At 42.3% G+C, this 15,993-nt stretch overlaps 1 protein-coding gene across 1 annotated transcript in view; it reads right to left on the bottom strand.

Annotated features, from left to right (window-relative positions):
- adgrb1a (adhesion G protein-coupled receptor B1a) overlaps nucleotides 1-15,993 on the bottom strand; it is a gene marked incomplete at both ends in the record, with an annotated part of 105,740 nt that overhangs the window by 60,925 nt on the left and 28,822 nt on the right. Inside the window, 11 exons of the mRNA XM_079164968.1 lie at nucleotides 3,108-3,216; nucleotides 6,487-6,555; nucleotides 7,533-7,727; nucleotides 7,927-8,033; nucleotides 8,141-8,242; nucleotides 8,386-8,550; nucleotides 10,064-10,228; nucleotides 10,880-11,059; nucleotides 11,469-11,636; nucleotides 13,547-13,651; nucleotides 14,363-14,524. Coding sequence (XP_079021094.1) covers nucleotides 3,108-3,216; nucleotides 6,487-6,555; nucleotides 7,533-7,727; nucleotides 7,927-8,033; nucleotides 8,141-8,242; nucleotides 8,386-8,550; nucleotides 10,064-10,228; nucleotides 10,880-11,059; nucleotides 11,469-11,636; nucleotides 13,547-13,651; nucleotides 14,363-14,524 — 1,527 coding nt within the window. The remainder of the gene's footprint in view (nucleotides 1-3,107; nucleotides 3,217-6,486; nucleotides 6,556-7,532; nucleotides 7,728-7,926; nucleotides 8,034-8,140; nucleotides 8,243-8,385; nucleotides 8,551-10,063; nucleotides 10,229-10,879; nucleotides 11,060-11,468; nucleotides 11,637-13,546; nucleotides 13,652-14,362; nucleotides 14,525-15,993) is intronic.

Raw genomic sequence — 15,993 nt, 5'->3', positions numbered from 1 at the left:
TGGCTCCTCCTTTTGAACTGAAAAAACACAAGTCCTGCTTTCACATTCATATGGAAGATAACGTATTTGATAATTCATTTAAAAATTCTCCAAAGAGAAAAATGTTGTAATGTCAGCATGGCCAGATTAAGCTGCTAAAGGGCCCCAGGGTAAAGATTAGCTGCTGGGCCGCTATAAGACAACTTTTTCCAGCGGCTCTCTATCCAGGGTTCTGTTCTTCGACACTAGCGTTATACCTGGCCCCAGGTCAGCTGTGTGGTAGTGTAATTAAAAGACATTAAAGAATGCACAAAATGTAAGCAGAGAACTGAAATAATGAGGGTGTTAAAACGGGATTGTTACCCTCCTGAAGACGAGGCCTCCACGTCAGACAATGAAACAGGACCCGTCTTAAAGCCCTAATCATATCAGTAGATATTGTGCATAACAGTTCATACGCCAAAACTAATTTTCAATTAAATCAGCATAAACCTGTCAGCTGGTCTATGCTGATTTAATTGAAAATGAGTTTAGGCCTGGAGCTGTGGGGAACATGTGGGGAACATGTGGGGAACATGTGGGGAACATGTGGGGAACATGGAGTTCTGGGGCCCCAGGACCGTTGCCCTGTCACCCAGTTGGTATTCCAGCCTTGAATGTCAGATATCGCTACCAAGAAATGTTACATTTGTTTTAGTGTTCAGTGATTGTTGACAGTCTGTGCAAATAACATGCATGTGAGCTGACAAAGATGACGATGGATGCAGGTGTTTTAATGCACGTGATCCGCTGCCAATGTGTGCGTTGTTATAGGTTCTTTTCTATTCTATGCCCACCAAGTAGTTCACCTTCAAAGAGAAGTAACACATCTGAAAAGATTATTTTATTATTTATTATCGATTTCATTTCCTAAAAAATCTAAATGTTTAATTTAAAGAAAAGCTAAATAGTTAAAATAGAATAACAAAAATAAAAAAGACCTACTTAGTGTGATGAAGTTTGAGTCAGATGAATTCCCTCATCCTATACAACAGACTACTTTGATAAGTTTGGAGAAAGCAGATCTGATCTAACTATATGTTGGCAGATGATGTGTGCAGCCTTGCTCATGTTAGAGGTGTGGGAGGGAAGAGGAGGTCAGCCGCCCCGGGGGAGGTACGCTGCTGGTGTGGGCGGCTATTTGGCTCTAGACAGCGAGGTGGCACCGCTATAAACAGGACCTCTCATCTGGCCCCAATTCCCACATACTCTCCCTTGACTAAACTCAAGCTCTGCCTCGTTTTTATCTGGAGGTCACAGAGAGCAGCAGAGTCTCTGTGATGACTACACTACATTTTTTTCCCCCTATTTGAGAGAAAGTAGAGCGTTTATAGTCACTGGGAATTGGAAGGAGACAGCAGGTTATGAATGTGGATTTGCTGGACCTGCTGCCCTGGAGAGTGCTTCCATTTACCATGGGTTTGTTCTCTTGGTGCGGACACAGAAATAGAATGCTTTAGAGATTGTGCCATGCCTCAATACAATAATATTAAATTAGTTGAATTCATAACAAAGGACGATGGGCAAATCCCTAACAGAGGGAGGACCCAAAGTAGGACGCAGTCCGACCAATCCAGGTCCAGACAGTCAACACAGAGCCTCCAGTGACTAAAGACTAGCTTCCTAACATTTAGATAACATTTAACAAAACTACCTTGATAGGTTAAACAATTTAACGTTAGAGATAAGTAACAAAACTATGTTAACAATTTTATGATAGATTTAGTCAATAAAACTATGTTGTCAGGTTAAACAATTTAACGTTAGGTTTAGGAAACAGAACTCTGTTGTTAGGTTGAGGTTAGTAAACATCATGTTCAGGGTTAAAATATTTGCATTTGTTACATAACTCCGTATGTAGCCTACAGACGTTAAAATGACTCCATGTGGACATTATACAGGACACAGACATCGGTCTCCAAGGTGAAAGTCTCGTGTTTGACACATCCATCCACCCGGACCTCCCTATGTGGAGTTTGATTCAAACATATTACTTTTGAACCTGGGAATTTGTGTGTCCATCATGAAAATAATTGACTTCCCGTTAGCAGTTTTTCTGTGGTGCTTGCACTCAATTTGAACACATTCCGTGCCAACATGACGTAGTGCACTGGTAGCAAGTTATGGTCATTTCATGTATTTCTGTAAAGTTGGGCATCTATTGTATTTCTAGACACAATATGAATTAAAGTTGAGGCTGTCAAACACACTGAAATTATGTTTCAACTTCTGAAGATTTGTTACCCTCGTGTTGTCATTCAAGACCAAATAAAGGAAGATATTTTACAGTTAATGTGACTCCACCAGCAAATATACCAAGGCAGTTGAAAGAAATATATCTGGAAATAAAACAACACAAATACAATTAAAATATATCAAATTGGGATAAGAAAGGTGAGCCTATGTAGCAAACAATCACTAATGATTCCCTTTGTCGGTATTGTACTTTGTTAAAGGAGCACTGCTTTCACACAGGCAGCTCTGTGTACTGGTCATGGGCGGTACACTGCCTCATCATGGCTCAGCTTGGAGACTGACTGCGTGTCTGCGTGTTTGCTCATTGACTGAGCTGCATTATGGGTGCAGGATTCAGAGTTATTGGAGCTTGACTGATGGAGGGTAAAAGTTAACATTTTCTGCTTTGACTTTGTCAATTTAAAAAAAAGTCTCACGTAAACTGTGCAATACTGTGACGTAAGCCAGAGGAAAGTACAATCAAAGAACCTGATCAAAAGATGCCGTCTTTAATCCTCTAGTGGTAAAACTATGCAATGGTGATAGTATTTCTACAGAACCGCAAACATCTTTGGTATTTATTTAATTTGATTACAATATACACCGATATTGATATATTTGTGACAAGATCAAATGAGCCAATAATATGAATGAGGACATAGAGCCCTAGCTGGATGCAACACTGGCTAAACCTGAGAGTCACCGTCGGGTCACCCTACCCGGTCCTCTCTTCTTTGTGTCGCTATTGGAGATATGAAGATTAATCTTCAGAGAAATACAAAGCTGTGATAAGAGTATTTGTTTTGATAAGCAGAGATAGCGGTGGAGATCCCCTGGAGGGAGATAAGGCTGACCTAGGTTATCGGTGACTTCATACATGTCTTGAAAGTCTTTCATCCTCAGGCCAATGACATCCACAAAGTCCTCCAACAGACGGAACAGCTCTTTGATGTTTGGCCCCAGCTGAGAAAACAGAGACACATGAAAGTAGAATGAACAAAAAGGATTATGGATGCCAGGTGAATATAATACTGTGTGTGTATATATATTTATATACCACACACAAAATTAAGGCTTTTCATAGACAATCTGTATTTGTGGCAAACATTGTCATACCAGTTCAGTGCAACCATTTCTCCTGTTCTGCACAGCTACGACCAACATTAATATTACATTTGGTGCATCACAGTCAACTCTTCATTTGGATGCCGACAGTATATGCAATTAACTCTGTCTCTGTTTTAAAACTCTGGGGAGGCACTCTGAAACTCTGAGAGGAGTGAGCAACACATAACGAGCGCTGTGGACCTGAATAATGTGAAGACTGTTGTCCTCCTCCATGACAGGATTATTCCACAATAGCGAGGACACCTCAAACTGATGAGCTGCATTCGCAGAGTGAAGCAAGTTCAAGTGTAGGTTCAGTTAAAACAAGAATTGTTTGCTTTAAAGCAGGGCTGGCCAAACTTTATCAATTGTAAGCCATATACAGAATATATGAGAAGTCACAGGCCAAACAGTAGTAAATGTCTAGTTTTCTACCAGTTACACTGTAAGAAGATCTGTGTTGAGTTTAGTTCTGAACATGGCCTCAGGGCCCATTAAGATATTACAACACAAATGTAAACATTTCAAATCAGTTTTGAAACAAGGGAAGAGTTAGCGTTAGCTGTTAGCAGCCGGCGGGCAGCACAGCTCGGCTAGACTTACCATGGCTGCATCGAGTTACATTGTGATGTGTTCAAGCTCTATTCATTAAAATGAGTATTGGTCAAAGATAAATTACAACTTCATCGTCAGATATTCAAATGTAATTGTTTTTGGCAAGAGACTTGAGTCCGGATCAACAGGGATTAATGATACATTCAATAAAACAGTCTGTAAATGCTAATAAAGGAGTGTGTACTGATGTCCATGGGACTCATTGCTGTGGTTTTCACTCAGGTATTGGATTAAGGATCGAGAATTGTGGAATTTCACTGGTCATTGATGTCTGATATTGTGACTTCTCTAATCTGGTCAACACAAATAAAAAAAGAAATCAACTCCTGCTCAACTGCATAAAACACAATCAAGGTTGTTTCAGGTCGTTTTTTTATGATCTCCATCTCTTGTGTTTTTAGATTATTGAGCGTGTTTTCCTGACGTCCAGGCTGCCGCTGCTGTTGCACTTATTTCCATTTAGTAACTTATAAAAATCAAGTTGCACAGAACTCAAATTTGATTAAGATAGCCAAACCATCCCATTATGTCTGCTTCAAGTTGCCTTATTTTTTTCGTAATGCTTTATTGATTTTCAATATTACCACAAAATGAGAATGTAACTCTTACTACATTCTCTATTTGTAGTGTTTCATGTGATTATAAGCTTTCACATTCCACTTTACAAGATTGACCCTGTTCTGGGCGGATTAGTCACTTTCTCCCACACTCTGTACACTGTGTGTGTGTATCGGCACAATTCTATCTAATGAAATGGAAAACGATAAGCACAATACAACTACAACTGTCACGAATTCCCCTTCATATTAGTTTGTTTTCATCCTGTCTGCTTGTTTTAGTAACTCTCCTGTCATTTCAGATCCTACCATTCACCTCTGATTCCCCTCACCTGGTCCTCCACACCCATCTCACCTGCAGCCCATTCCCTCATTAGCCCTCTCTATTTAGGTCCCCTCACTTGCACTTGTTCCCTGCCAGATTGTCTTGTGTGTTAGTGCCAAGTTCTCCAGCGTATCTTTATATTGTTCTTGTTCTGCCTGTTCCGACCCTGTCTGCCTTTTTGCCTGCCCCTTATCGGATTTGTTTGCCTGTTCGGACTGACCTCCTGGTTTTGACCCTGCCTGAAAACAAGTAAAAAGCTAACTTGTATTTCTTGTCTCCGAGTTGTGCTTTTGGGTTCAAGTATCTGTAATCCTTACAACAACTACAAAAAAAGAATGGCCTTGAAACTATGGAACTACGCTCATTTTCAAAATCCATCCATGTTCTTCCTATGGTCTAAGACAGTTAGTCAACATTAACAACTCTCCCTAATCCAAAATGTAGAGTGATAAAACTAAAACTTGTGATGTCACCAAGTATAAAGTGAAGAACTGCTCTATAGACCATGTTAATAACAACACTGAGAGCACCTCGTGTGTTGAGTATACGTGTCACTACAATAGAATAATGCTCATTAGGGTGTAATACAGACAACAAACACATTCAGTCATTCATTGTCTGTGAGAGAGAGCGAGAGAGAGAGAGAGATCTCACAGACATTGATTGAACTTGCCTCGTGCCTAGAAATAACTCTTCACTCTTCATGTAGGTGGTGTTCCCCTTTAAGATTAAACATCTGCTTTAGTTGTGTAAAAGTAAGAAATCAATCTGAAACTTACCGACTGTAATTCTGACCCCCCTTGTGGTTCTGGGTCCCAGAAGGCAGATATACCTGGTTGGTAATCCATCTTCTGGCCCCGATAAAGGTCTGAAGACTGAGCGCTTGGCTTTTTTGATAAATCACTTTTTTTTTCAAATCCAACATTAAAAGCAGACATGGTGCCCACTGGGGAGAACCTGTCCCAACTTTCAAGTCACTGCAAGTTATTAATGATTTTACTGAAGACACTAACATGGAAACCTCTGGCTGCGACACGTTAGAGAAATATAACAGCCACGCTAAAAAATGGTCAACCATGATCTTTTGTGTTTTAGTCATGTGACTGTAAATAAGAGAAGCTCTTCCTGAAAGTAAAAAGCTCTTGGCTTGCCACAGTTGAAGTTGATAATAATAATATCCTACATATAATCCTTTCATGGTGAAGGAACTACTTCTTGTACACAAAGCCTGTTGTTTGCATTTGAAGACGTCGCGCTTGTTCTGAGGAGCCCAGGTTGGTTTGTTTGTCGTTGTTCTGGCGCCGCATGCCGAGAAAAGCACGGACAGCTGGACGGCTGAATGGAAGCATAGACGAGTGCAGCAGATGGATGAGTGGGTGTGTGCTTTGACTCGGTTACTCATTAGCTATAGATATTTCTGTCCTTCAGCAGCTCTCCTCCTCCTCTACCTCTGTCAGCCTGAAGAGGTACAGGTGGGCTGTTGGTCCACCTGTGTCTTTGTCACAGTGTCCAACTCGTCAATTCTGCAGCTCCAGGGTTGTTATTATTACTGTTCTACTCGAGATGTAATTACAGACGAGGTGACTATGTAAATCCCGTTTTATCGTACAAAGAGAGGGCGGTACTAACCAGTTGTGCTTCCTCCCATCTCTCCCTGTTCTCTTCCATCAACAGATTGCTGACTGACTGCACAAAGTTCTGGAAAGACAAAGAGAAGATGTTTGACATGACGTCACACTGTTAGGAGTGGAGGAAGTAGTTACAGGATGATAGTCTGTATATTTCTTCTCATCAAAATCAAATCTCATGAAAAGACCCCGGCCAACGATGACTGTCTCTATTGTCTGTGTGTCTTCTTCCTCTCTGCCATAGAGCTCCATTATTGTTTAAAACGTGTACAGTTAGTAAAGAGTGGAAAAGTTACGGTGGTTATTCCTCTTTTTTCTGACTTATTCAGTCAGAGTTATTTCATTTTGTTTCTGTTGAGGTTGAACGAAGTGCGTCGAGACAATCAGCGAGATAAAATGCCTTTTTGTGTCTGGTGGCTTTGAGGAGAGCATATTAATTGCATTTTTTATACCTTAATAAATGTCCAAATTCCTGACGATTTAATATATTATATATTCACTTCACGTCAAAGCGCCACACAGCTTTGCGCCAGAAAAGGGGCAGAAATGAGCATTTCCACCTGGTTGTCATGTTCCATCACTGCCGTGGGAATGCATGCTGATCCTAAACTTTCCCACTGGGGACAAAAGTCTGATGTTAGCCGGAGTTGGTTTTTTTGTGTCCAGTTAAGGGGCTTAAGACGTGGGTGTTTACCATTCAAGGCAACCAAAGACAGTATGGAATTGCACTATGGGAAGTGTGTTCATGTGCCTAATAAAAACAATGGATGCCAAATAACTTTTTTTTGATGATCTAGTTTGATAGATTTTACATTTTAAATTGCCTGATTGGCACTGTCTCTCAAAAGAGATTAGAAAGAAGCAAGATGGCAGAATGTAAGGATCGAACAGCGATTGAGCTATAAATGAGCTGATAAGTTAAATGAGAACGTGATCGGATCGGTGCATCGACTTACGCACTCACCGATAACCCATTCTAGGCTTTAACCACCTCAAACTGCATTACAAACAACAGCACACTACCAGTAAACCAATACATCAATTCACCCTCATGTCTGCACTGCTGGGACTGTAGTATGCCCTCCTGAAGATCTCTGTCATGTTCTTCAGCACGTCCACGATGGCCAGCAGGTCCCCGCTGTAGCTGGTCCCGTCACTGGATGTCACCTTCAGCTTGGTCATCACCTCCGAAACACCATCTCCCACAAGGCCACGCTGTGCTTTGGACAAGTGTTCCCGAGTCTAGCGGAGAAAGCGGATTCTGTTAGTTTTCACAGTATGCGATCAACGCTTTCGACACAATATCCTGAAATGAAATAAAAATCAGTTGCAATGTCACACCTTTGTGTCCTCACAGGTACATTTGAAAAGCCATCATTAGTGTCTTTGTATGGTTATTTTGATACCAGGAGTGTAAAAAGAAAAACATTTTGATGCTCACCAAAGTTTGTATACTGCGATAGTCATTGGAAATGCACTTCATATAGGTGGGATTCTCCCAGTAGGCGGCGCCCTCTTCGTCCAGGGTGCAGCGGCGCAGGATAAGCCCTGTGTGAGGACAAATAGGATCCATATCACCAAAGTGTGTCTCTAATCCAACTCCTAAAACTACCAGTGGACCTTCCCGTCTTACGGGCACTGAGGTGTGAGCTCACCCATGGCGTTGGGAGGACAGCGTACTGCTGCTGTATCCCCAGCTGGAGTCATCTTCCATACGACATTGGAGAAGTTGTCCTCGCCACATATTTCATGAGGTTCTGTTCACAGAAGGAGAGTAAATGAGTGTCATGTAATGTATAATCATGTACAATTTGTCATGGTAGGGGTCAAACAGGTCTAAGTGACTCCATCCCTGATGAAAATCCTGCTGACAAAGCCAACTATGTTCCCATCCACTCACCTGGGCATCTCTTTTCATTACAGCCCCGGACCTCTTCTTGCTCTCCAGGACAGGCCTGCCCTCCAAAAAAGGGCCCATAACAAATCCTGCTTCTCTGCTGGCTCCCCCCTCCACAGGTTTTAGAGCAGCCCGACCACAAAGACCACGGCTGCCACTTGCCATCCACTGACAGAATGCATACAGTAATAGAGTGTTAGACGGGACTCATTAAAAGTCAAGCACAATGAAACACACGCACACAGCAGTGATACATGCAGATCATATCAGTGTTTCTACATGTTCTACTCCAGTGTGTCCCAAACTTGTTTTCTGTGTTCCTACTTTTTAAAAATGACAAACCATGGCAACCCACTTCACAACAGGCCTCTATAAATTGTGAGAAGAGCAAATGTGTGTGTGAATGAACATCCCTGATCATTTCCACATCACCTTAAATGATCTTGAAGAGGTGACCCAGCCATTTACAAGAGATACACATTTGATGAATCATAACTTCCTGTTATGCATGTTTTATTGATCATAACTTCCTGTCAAACATACATACACATATTACACACTTTTTTTAGGAGGAATTCACAAGCTGGCTCATTTGTTTTATTTCCTCTCAACAGTTAAATAACCTGAATGTCCGCTAGCCTTCCTGATTATATTCAATGTTGTAATTAGCTACAATTATCAGATCATAACGAACATTCAGGCTCCCCATGTGGCTCGGAGGTAAACTGCAGATAATAATGTAAAATAGAAGATGGAAGACTTAACCTACAGTATTAAAATTAACTAGCACATACTTGAAACTTGCTTAATCCAATTCAGCACTCATGTTTCCATTCTATTGTAAAAGTAATTTTAAGCAAACTTTAGAAATGTTGCATGAAAGGAAATGCAAATAAGGCATGTTTCTATCAACTGGTTTGGAGGGAATTAACTCGGCTTAAGGAGTTGGTGCTCCAGGCTACACATGGCTCTAATCTGCAAAAAAATGTGCATATAAGAAAAGCTGGAAAGGCTGGAACACACATTCATGTAACTATGAAACACTAATAAGAAAAATACTAGTGTTGTACAGTCGATGTAATTTGTAGTAAATGTGGAGTTTGTTGGAAAACAACAAAGAATATATATATAGTATATACACAGTCAATGTCAGCTTTCCACTCTTTGGGCTTTGGACACATTTGATTGTTGTAAAAAAAGAAATACTGAAACTATAGTTAATAAGTTTTGCAATACTCTATGTAACTGTTTTCTTGTTAAGAACATACATATGACATATGACTAAATGTCATCCTGCAGCTGAATAAATGACCCGGTTTTGTTGCATTCTAACAACTGATTTGATTTGAACTTCTTACATGTTACAAATGCTCCATAGCTACATTCATTATAGCCACCTTCAGAAATATCGTGTTTTAGGTTGTTTTCTTTGCATTCGCTTTAGGTAGGCCTACACGGTATCTATCGTTTGTGTTGTGCTTTTGTGACAGGCCATGTCACACAATAGAAGCAGAAAGTTACTGTTGCTGTAAGTTACAATGAAATACATTCTAAAAGATTGAAGTCAGTTTTTGTATGATTAAATACCTAGTTTATATACGGTCATGTAAACCTGCAAGAAATACATTCTTGGACCAGAGTAAATGTTTGTGATCTGGCTGCGGCTCTGCCTCTTTCATACCCGGACACTCCCCAAGGAAGCAGTCGACCGTCTCCAGCCATTCTCCCCTGCACTCGGAGCCTCCGTACGAGGGGCCGTTACACTCCCTGGTTCTCTGCGTGGTCCCATTGGAGCAGGAGGTGGAGCAGGAGCTCCAGCTGGACCACTCATTCCATACTCCATCCACTGAGAATGGTCAGGGTCACCAACAACAGGCAAACACAATAGACAGTACACGCGGTGCATTATGTACTAATTCAAAGACATTTTATGACCAATCTTTCCATATCCACATGGTGCTCACTGCTGTCCACATAAGACAAAAGTCTGATTGTATAGAAGGCAACCTTGTGATGGACAGGTGTTATCTGTCTTCGACTTTGAACTTTAATCTTTTCACAGTGTTTTCACTTCATGAATTTTAACATTTTCAAAGACGTTGGTCACCAGTGTTCGGTTGATTTAGCTCCACCCTCTTGTGTCACTTCTGGATAGAACCAAAATCAAGATGGCGACGGCCAAAATGTCGAATTAATGGCTTCAAAACCGTGGTCCAAACCAGTGGGTCACGTCACGGTAACTACATCCACGTCTTCTATGCAGGCTATGTCTTAAGTGCTGGATACAGTTTATTCTACATTAGCTGTCAGATTGTCAGCATATACGGTCCTGCGTGTTCCCACAGTCATACATGTGGGATTGCACAACAGCAAGACACTCATGGACACGGGGAGATTCACGTCATGTGCACACTTGCTGCCACATGGAAACATTAAATACATTTGTATTATTCTTTTTTCATAGTTTTTTAAAGTAAGTAATGAATGTGTTCCTTACCTGGACAGACAGCTATGTTGCAGAATTTGGTCTGTTTTTCTGGGCCCTCGCAGGGATCTCCCCCAAACTGTGGGGGGGCGCAGATTCGCGTTCGGGACCTGTAACCTCGGCCACAGGTCGATGAACACAAACTCCACGGCGACCACTCATCCCAAGCTCCGTGCACTGCAATCAGAGCAGCTAGGGTATGATTCAAAGACGGACAGCGGGCGCCCTTAATACGCCAAAATATCACCAGAGAAGTTAACTGAGACTCTGAACTGGACTGACTGGTATAAATAACTCTGATGTTTAGCTTTACTGGGTTCATATATGACGATCCATTGTCGCTTTTGAAGTTGAGGAGTCTCCCTCTGTAGGAGAGCCTAGGAACACCGTGGAATCTCTCTTATGATAGTGGGAGTCCTTTGCAGGCAAAAGTGAAGGTGGAAATCAACGTGGGGGGCTCACGGGTTTGCTAAGTGCCTGAGGAGGGGAGTCAGGTGGGTCTTGTATGGGTGAGGCAGGGTCCAGGAGAGGGCTGGGCGAGCGCAGGAAGTTGGCAATGGGGGTGGAGGGGAAGGGGGCTGGGGCGGGGGGTGGGGCTTACCTGGACAAACGGCAGAGTTGTTGCAAGGTCTCTGCTCGCGCAGTGGCCCACTACACTGGGTGCTGTAGGAGGAGGACACACAGAAACGAGTGCGACTCTGCCAGCCCTCCCCACACGTGGCAGAACACACACTCCACGCTGACCACTCCTCACCTGAAGCTGAGTCTACTGAGGAGGGTGGGGTGGGTAAAGGACAGGAGGGTAGGAGGGAGAAAAAAGAGGGAGAAGGGAAAAGGAGAGGGCCATAACTAATTATCATGCAGGATGCAGCCTCTGTGGCCAAAAGAGGAAGGGTCGTGGTGTGATAAAGGGTAGATTCTAGCCGTGGCACATTTTAGGGGCCGTCTCCTCTAATATTTCCAATCAGGTGGATGACGCTGTCCCATTCCACAGGTTCCTCCAAATGTGGCTGATAAATGAGACACACATAGCTGGTGGTCCTTGATGGGCCTCAGTATTCCAAACCATTGCACACTGCTCACTTAAAATCCTGCAGACCATCTCATTTGGAACAGAGCTGCTGGTTCAGCCCATCTAATGTTCTGTCAAACTTCATACACTGCGTCCTTCAAAAGGAGGCGGCCCCTGAAACGGACCCCAGCTTCTGTCTGCTTGTCCTTCATCTGAGTGGGGCTCTGATGTCATATCCTTTGCATTCACTTCCAGGGGAAGTGAATGCCACTGGCTTAGGATATGTCAGTCATCTCTTCAATGGCCATGACTGCCGATTTGATGGATCACTTGACCCATAAGGGAAAATTGAGCAGTCAACGCCGGGGGAAGCAGGGAAAAGAGAACTAAACAGGAGGTGGGGAATCGATTCGCAAATTAAAGTGATGCTTCACACAAAAACTTTCTCTTTGCATCAAAGCTACACATCCTGTAGGCTTGAAAGGTTGGTACTTGACTTCTCTCCAAAGAGCACTGGGTGTGGTCAGCTTCGATGCTTATCAGTCACGATGGATTCGATACGTTCTTGTGGTGGACAAATGTCAAAATATCCATAATAGCAATTCTCGCAACATCGTCCACGTTTCCTCAGTCCAACCATTTGCATATTATCTTAAATATGGCTAAATACTGACACAGATCCATGCTGATCACAGCCTCTTGTCTCTGGGAAGAAGTTACCTCATACAGACACCTTATACGGTAATAGTTCAACATGTTGGGTAATATGCAGATCTGCGTTAATAGATAGGATTGATACCGCTGTCTTGTCTGTTCGTTAAGTACGAAACTGGGGCTGAGACACAATTAGCCTCGCTATGTGTCAGGAAACATCAGGTTTGACTAAAATATTGCTTTTCTAACTTTGTTAAACTAAATGTAACAAATAAATACATAGATATAAATTGAATGAGTTGTTATTTTCAATTCCGAGCTGTACGTATGATACCAGTATAGTTATCGGTGGATGTCCACTTGCAAAGGTCTTTTGTGCAACGGTTTAACTAATTCTAAGGGATTCGTTAAGTATAAAAACCAAAATAAGGACACTTAATTGAATATTTGAAGAAAACCGGAAGAAGAAGCCTTCAGAATGTTTTGAGCGAATTATTTCATGCTCAGTAAAACCTTGACTCAAACTTTAAGAAACATCTTAACTCAAGGTGTTTTGTACAGCCGGCTCTGAATTTGAGCTCCTTCTTAAGCGCAGAGATATAAAACTATCTAACTGTTGCAGAGATAAAGTAGCGAATAAGCATACGTCTCAAGGTGTTGAACTACGTCTTTCAGCCCACAGAGGATTGACTGCTTGCTACTCACGATTTTGGGTGGAGTATCACTTTAACAGAGAGGGAGGACTCCATTTGTCTTAGTGGTTTGCAGACAGGGCACAGTGGCTTGTTATGACCTCACATAAAAAATACAACTTCACTATGTTCAGTCAGGGTCCATGTTGGAATTTGTCCCTTGTGGACGAGGCACTACTTTGGGAGATTTTGATAGATGTGTGCATGAAAAAAAATGAGTGCAACTGTCTTGTTTGCTGTTGTCATCGTGTGTGTAGTGGTGGTCACCCAAGCTGCCACACTGACTGATGCATGGGATCCCTCTGCGTCCCGTTGTCTTACCTGTCTGAGGGCTCTGCTGTCCGCTGCGGGGCTTGTCTACGTCGTCACGCTTGCGGCTGTCCACCGAGCGAAGCGATTGGCTGCGGGAGAGATGGCGACCGTTGCCTAAAAGGGGTGAGGCAAGGCCGGGGGGAGGAGGGAGGGTGGGGGGGTTAGCAACCAGAGGTCCTTCATGAATGGCTCATGTTTGGGACACAACCGTGACGTGATTGGTCACCCAGAACAGCATCAGCCAAACTTGGGACTTTTGTGGTGCTGTCGGTATTAGTATGCTGTGAATGTGAGCAATGCTCGTTTTATGTGTTCAGCTGTTGTATAATAATGTTTTATTTGATGTTAATCATGCCCTCTGATGGCATGACTGACAAAAAACACAAACACATCCGCAGTAATGACACTCTACTGTTTGAGTTATTTGTCAGACAGAGAAATACTGCTAGTTATGTACAAATGAAGAAAGCTTTGAGTGGGAGAACAATGCAGCTTCTTGGTAAATAACTTCTACATAATACTGCCCAGAAGTTAATTTCCTGTGTCCTTTTCATTATTATTATTTGTCATCGATCAAAGTCCCCTTTCCAACATGCACTCCTTAAGTCAAAACACTGACTTATAGAGGATGGATACACAAGTGGATGAAAAACATGTAAAAAAATATATATATTGAAAAAATAGCTGGAAACACACACACACACAACACTTTGCACACACCTGATGCTCATATTTAACCACAAGCGTAAAAGGGAACTCGCTGACAGACATGGCTGTGTGGAGACGTGAATACCAGCCCACACACAGAGAGAATGAGGAGCTCACCGGTGGTGCAGGGCTGCGAGTTGCAGGGCCGGCCCTCCTCCAACACACCCTCACACAGGTACGACTCCTCCGGAGGCGACTGACACGTCCGGGTCCGGGTTTGAATCCCGCCTCCACACTCGCTGCTGCACTGTGCCCACTGACCCCACACACTCCAGCCTCCTAGACACAAACACAAATGGGATATGGTCATTTATAAAGCAGTGCGTTATTGTCAACCGCTGATCAGAGGTTTATAATGTCATAGTCAGGTGAAAGAAACGCATGTGTGTGATCAGAAATATAATTTGTCTTTCTTTTTCCTGGAATCATCTTAACCAGAAGTGACCCGAGAGGGTGGAGCTGAGTACGACAGACCACTGAATGAAAAATGTGTAGGACACCAAAAGTTATTCATATTTCATGAACTGAAAACACACTGAAAGAGTTAAAGTTCGAAGATGAAAACGCGGACAGCTTCCAGACAGGACAACGCTGTGGTAGCGACCAGTCTGTCAATCACCGTGTAGCCCCGCCCTAAAGCATCCTCTGCTTTATGGTCTGTTTGACTCTAAATGGACCATCATTTACGAAATGAACATCATGTTTACAATGTTTACTGAGGTAATAAATCAAGAGAGAAGTAGAGTCATTTTCTCATAGACTTCTATACAATCAGAGGAGTCGCCCCCTGATGGACATTAGAGAGAATGCAGGTTGAAGTGTGTTTTTTTTCACTACAAACTGACTCAATTTTCACCTGGACCATCTCCCATTGCACTCCCATTACAGTTTAAAAAAAGCATCATAAAGATACTTCAGAATTTCCTCTGATTTTTACATACACACATATACACACGCATACATATGACCATAGCTACTGCATTGTATTGTCAACAAAGTATATTGCAATTTCAGTCGTACAACTCTCTCCAAATTTGGCATCCATTGTTGTTCACACCAAAGAGCAAACCTGAATCCTATTCATATTGTTCAAGTTCGGATTTATTAGTAATCTAATTGGTGATAAGTGTTTTCACAGGTGCATTCTGGGTACAGGTGATTGATAATTGAGTGTCTTATTTCAATGGCACTGTTTAGCAAACCACACACACAGGCTTCTAGTTTTGACTGATGTGTCAAATATAGATAATGGTATGAATTTATTTGCAGTGTGTTTTAGAAACAATGTGCTTATAGTTCAACACACCTGGTCAATAGAGAGGCTGCATGAGTTAGTGCTTTCAATAACTGTGCCACTAAAACCAGTTTTTGTGACTTGGCAATTGCAATAAAAATGATAATAATGCAGAAATGACTAAAACATGTATTATATAAATAGAAAAGACAAAAACACAAACTAATGCAGAAAATCAAGCAGACTTTACCTGCTACACAAGTGGGTGGGGTGGGGGGGTCCTTTTAAAACAGAGGTGTGGAGAATGACATTGCCTTTGTAAAATTCCCTGTTTGGCCATTCTGATTTACTGCGCTCCATTAAGATGTGTGCTGGTATGAGGAGGAGCAGGTAGAGAGCCGCTCTCTTTCTCTTCGTCCCGCATGCTCATGAATATTTAATAGAAAATACAGATGCCTTTCAGCCCCCACGGACAACGACAAATATGTATTAATCTGCATGAATAGAACATGAA

The sequence above is a fragment of the Pholis gunnellus genome (genome assembly GCF_910591455.1).
Source record: "Pholis gunnellus genome assembly, chromosome: 8".
Classification (NCBI taxonomy): domain Eukaryota; kingdom Metazoa; phylum Chordata; class Actinopteri; order Perciformes; family Pholidae; genus Pholis; species Pholis gunnellus.
Note: the sequence above shows the minus strand (reverse complement) of the source record. Positions and strands in the feature narration are given on the sequence as shown.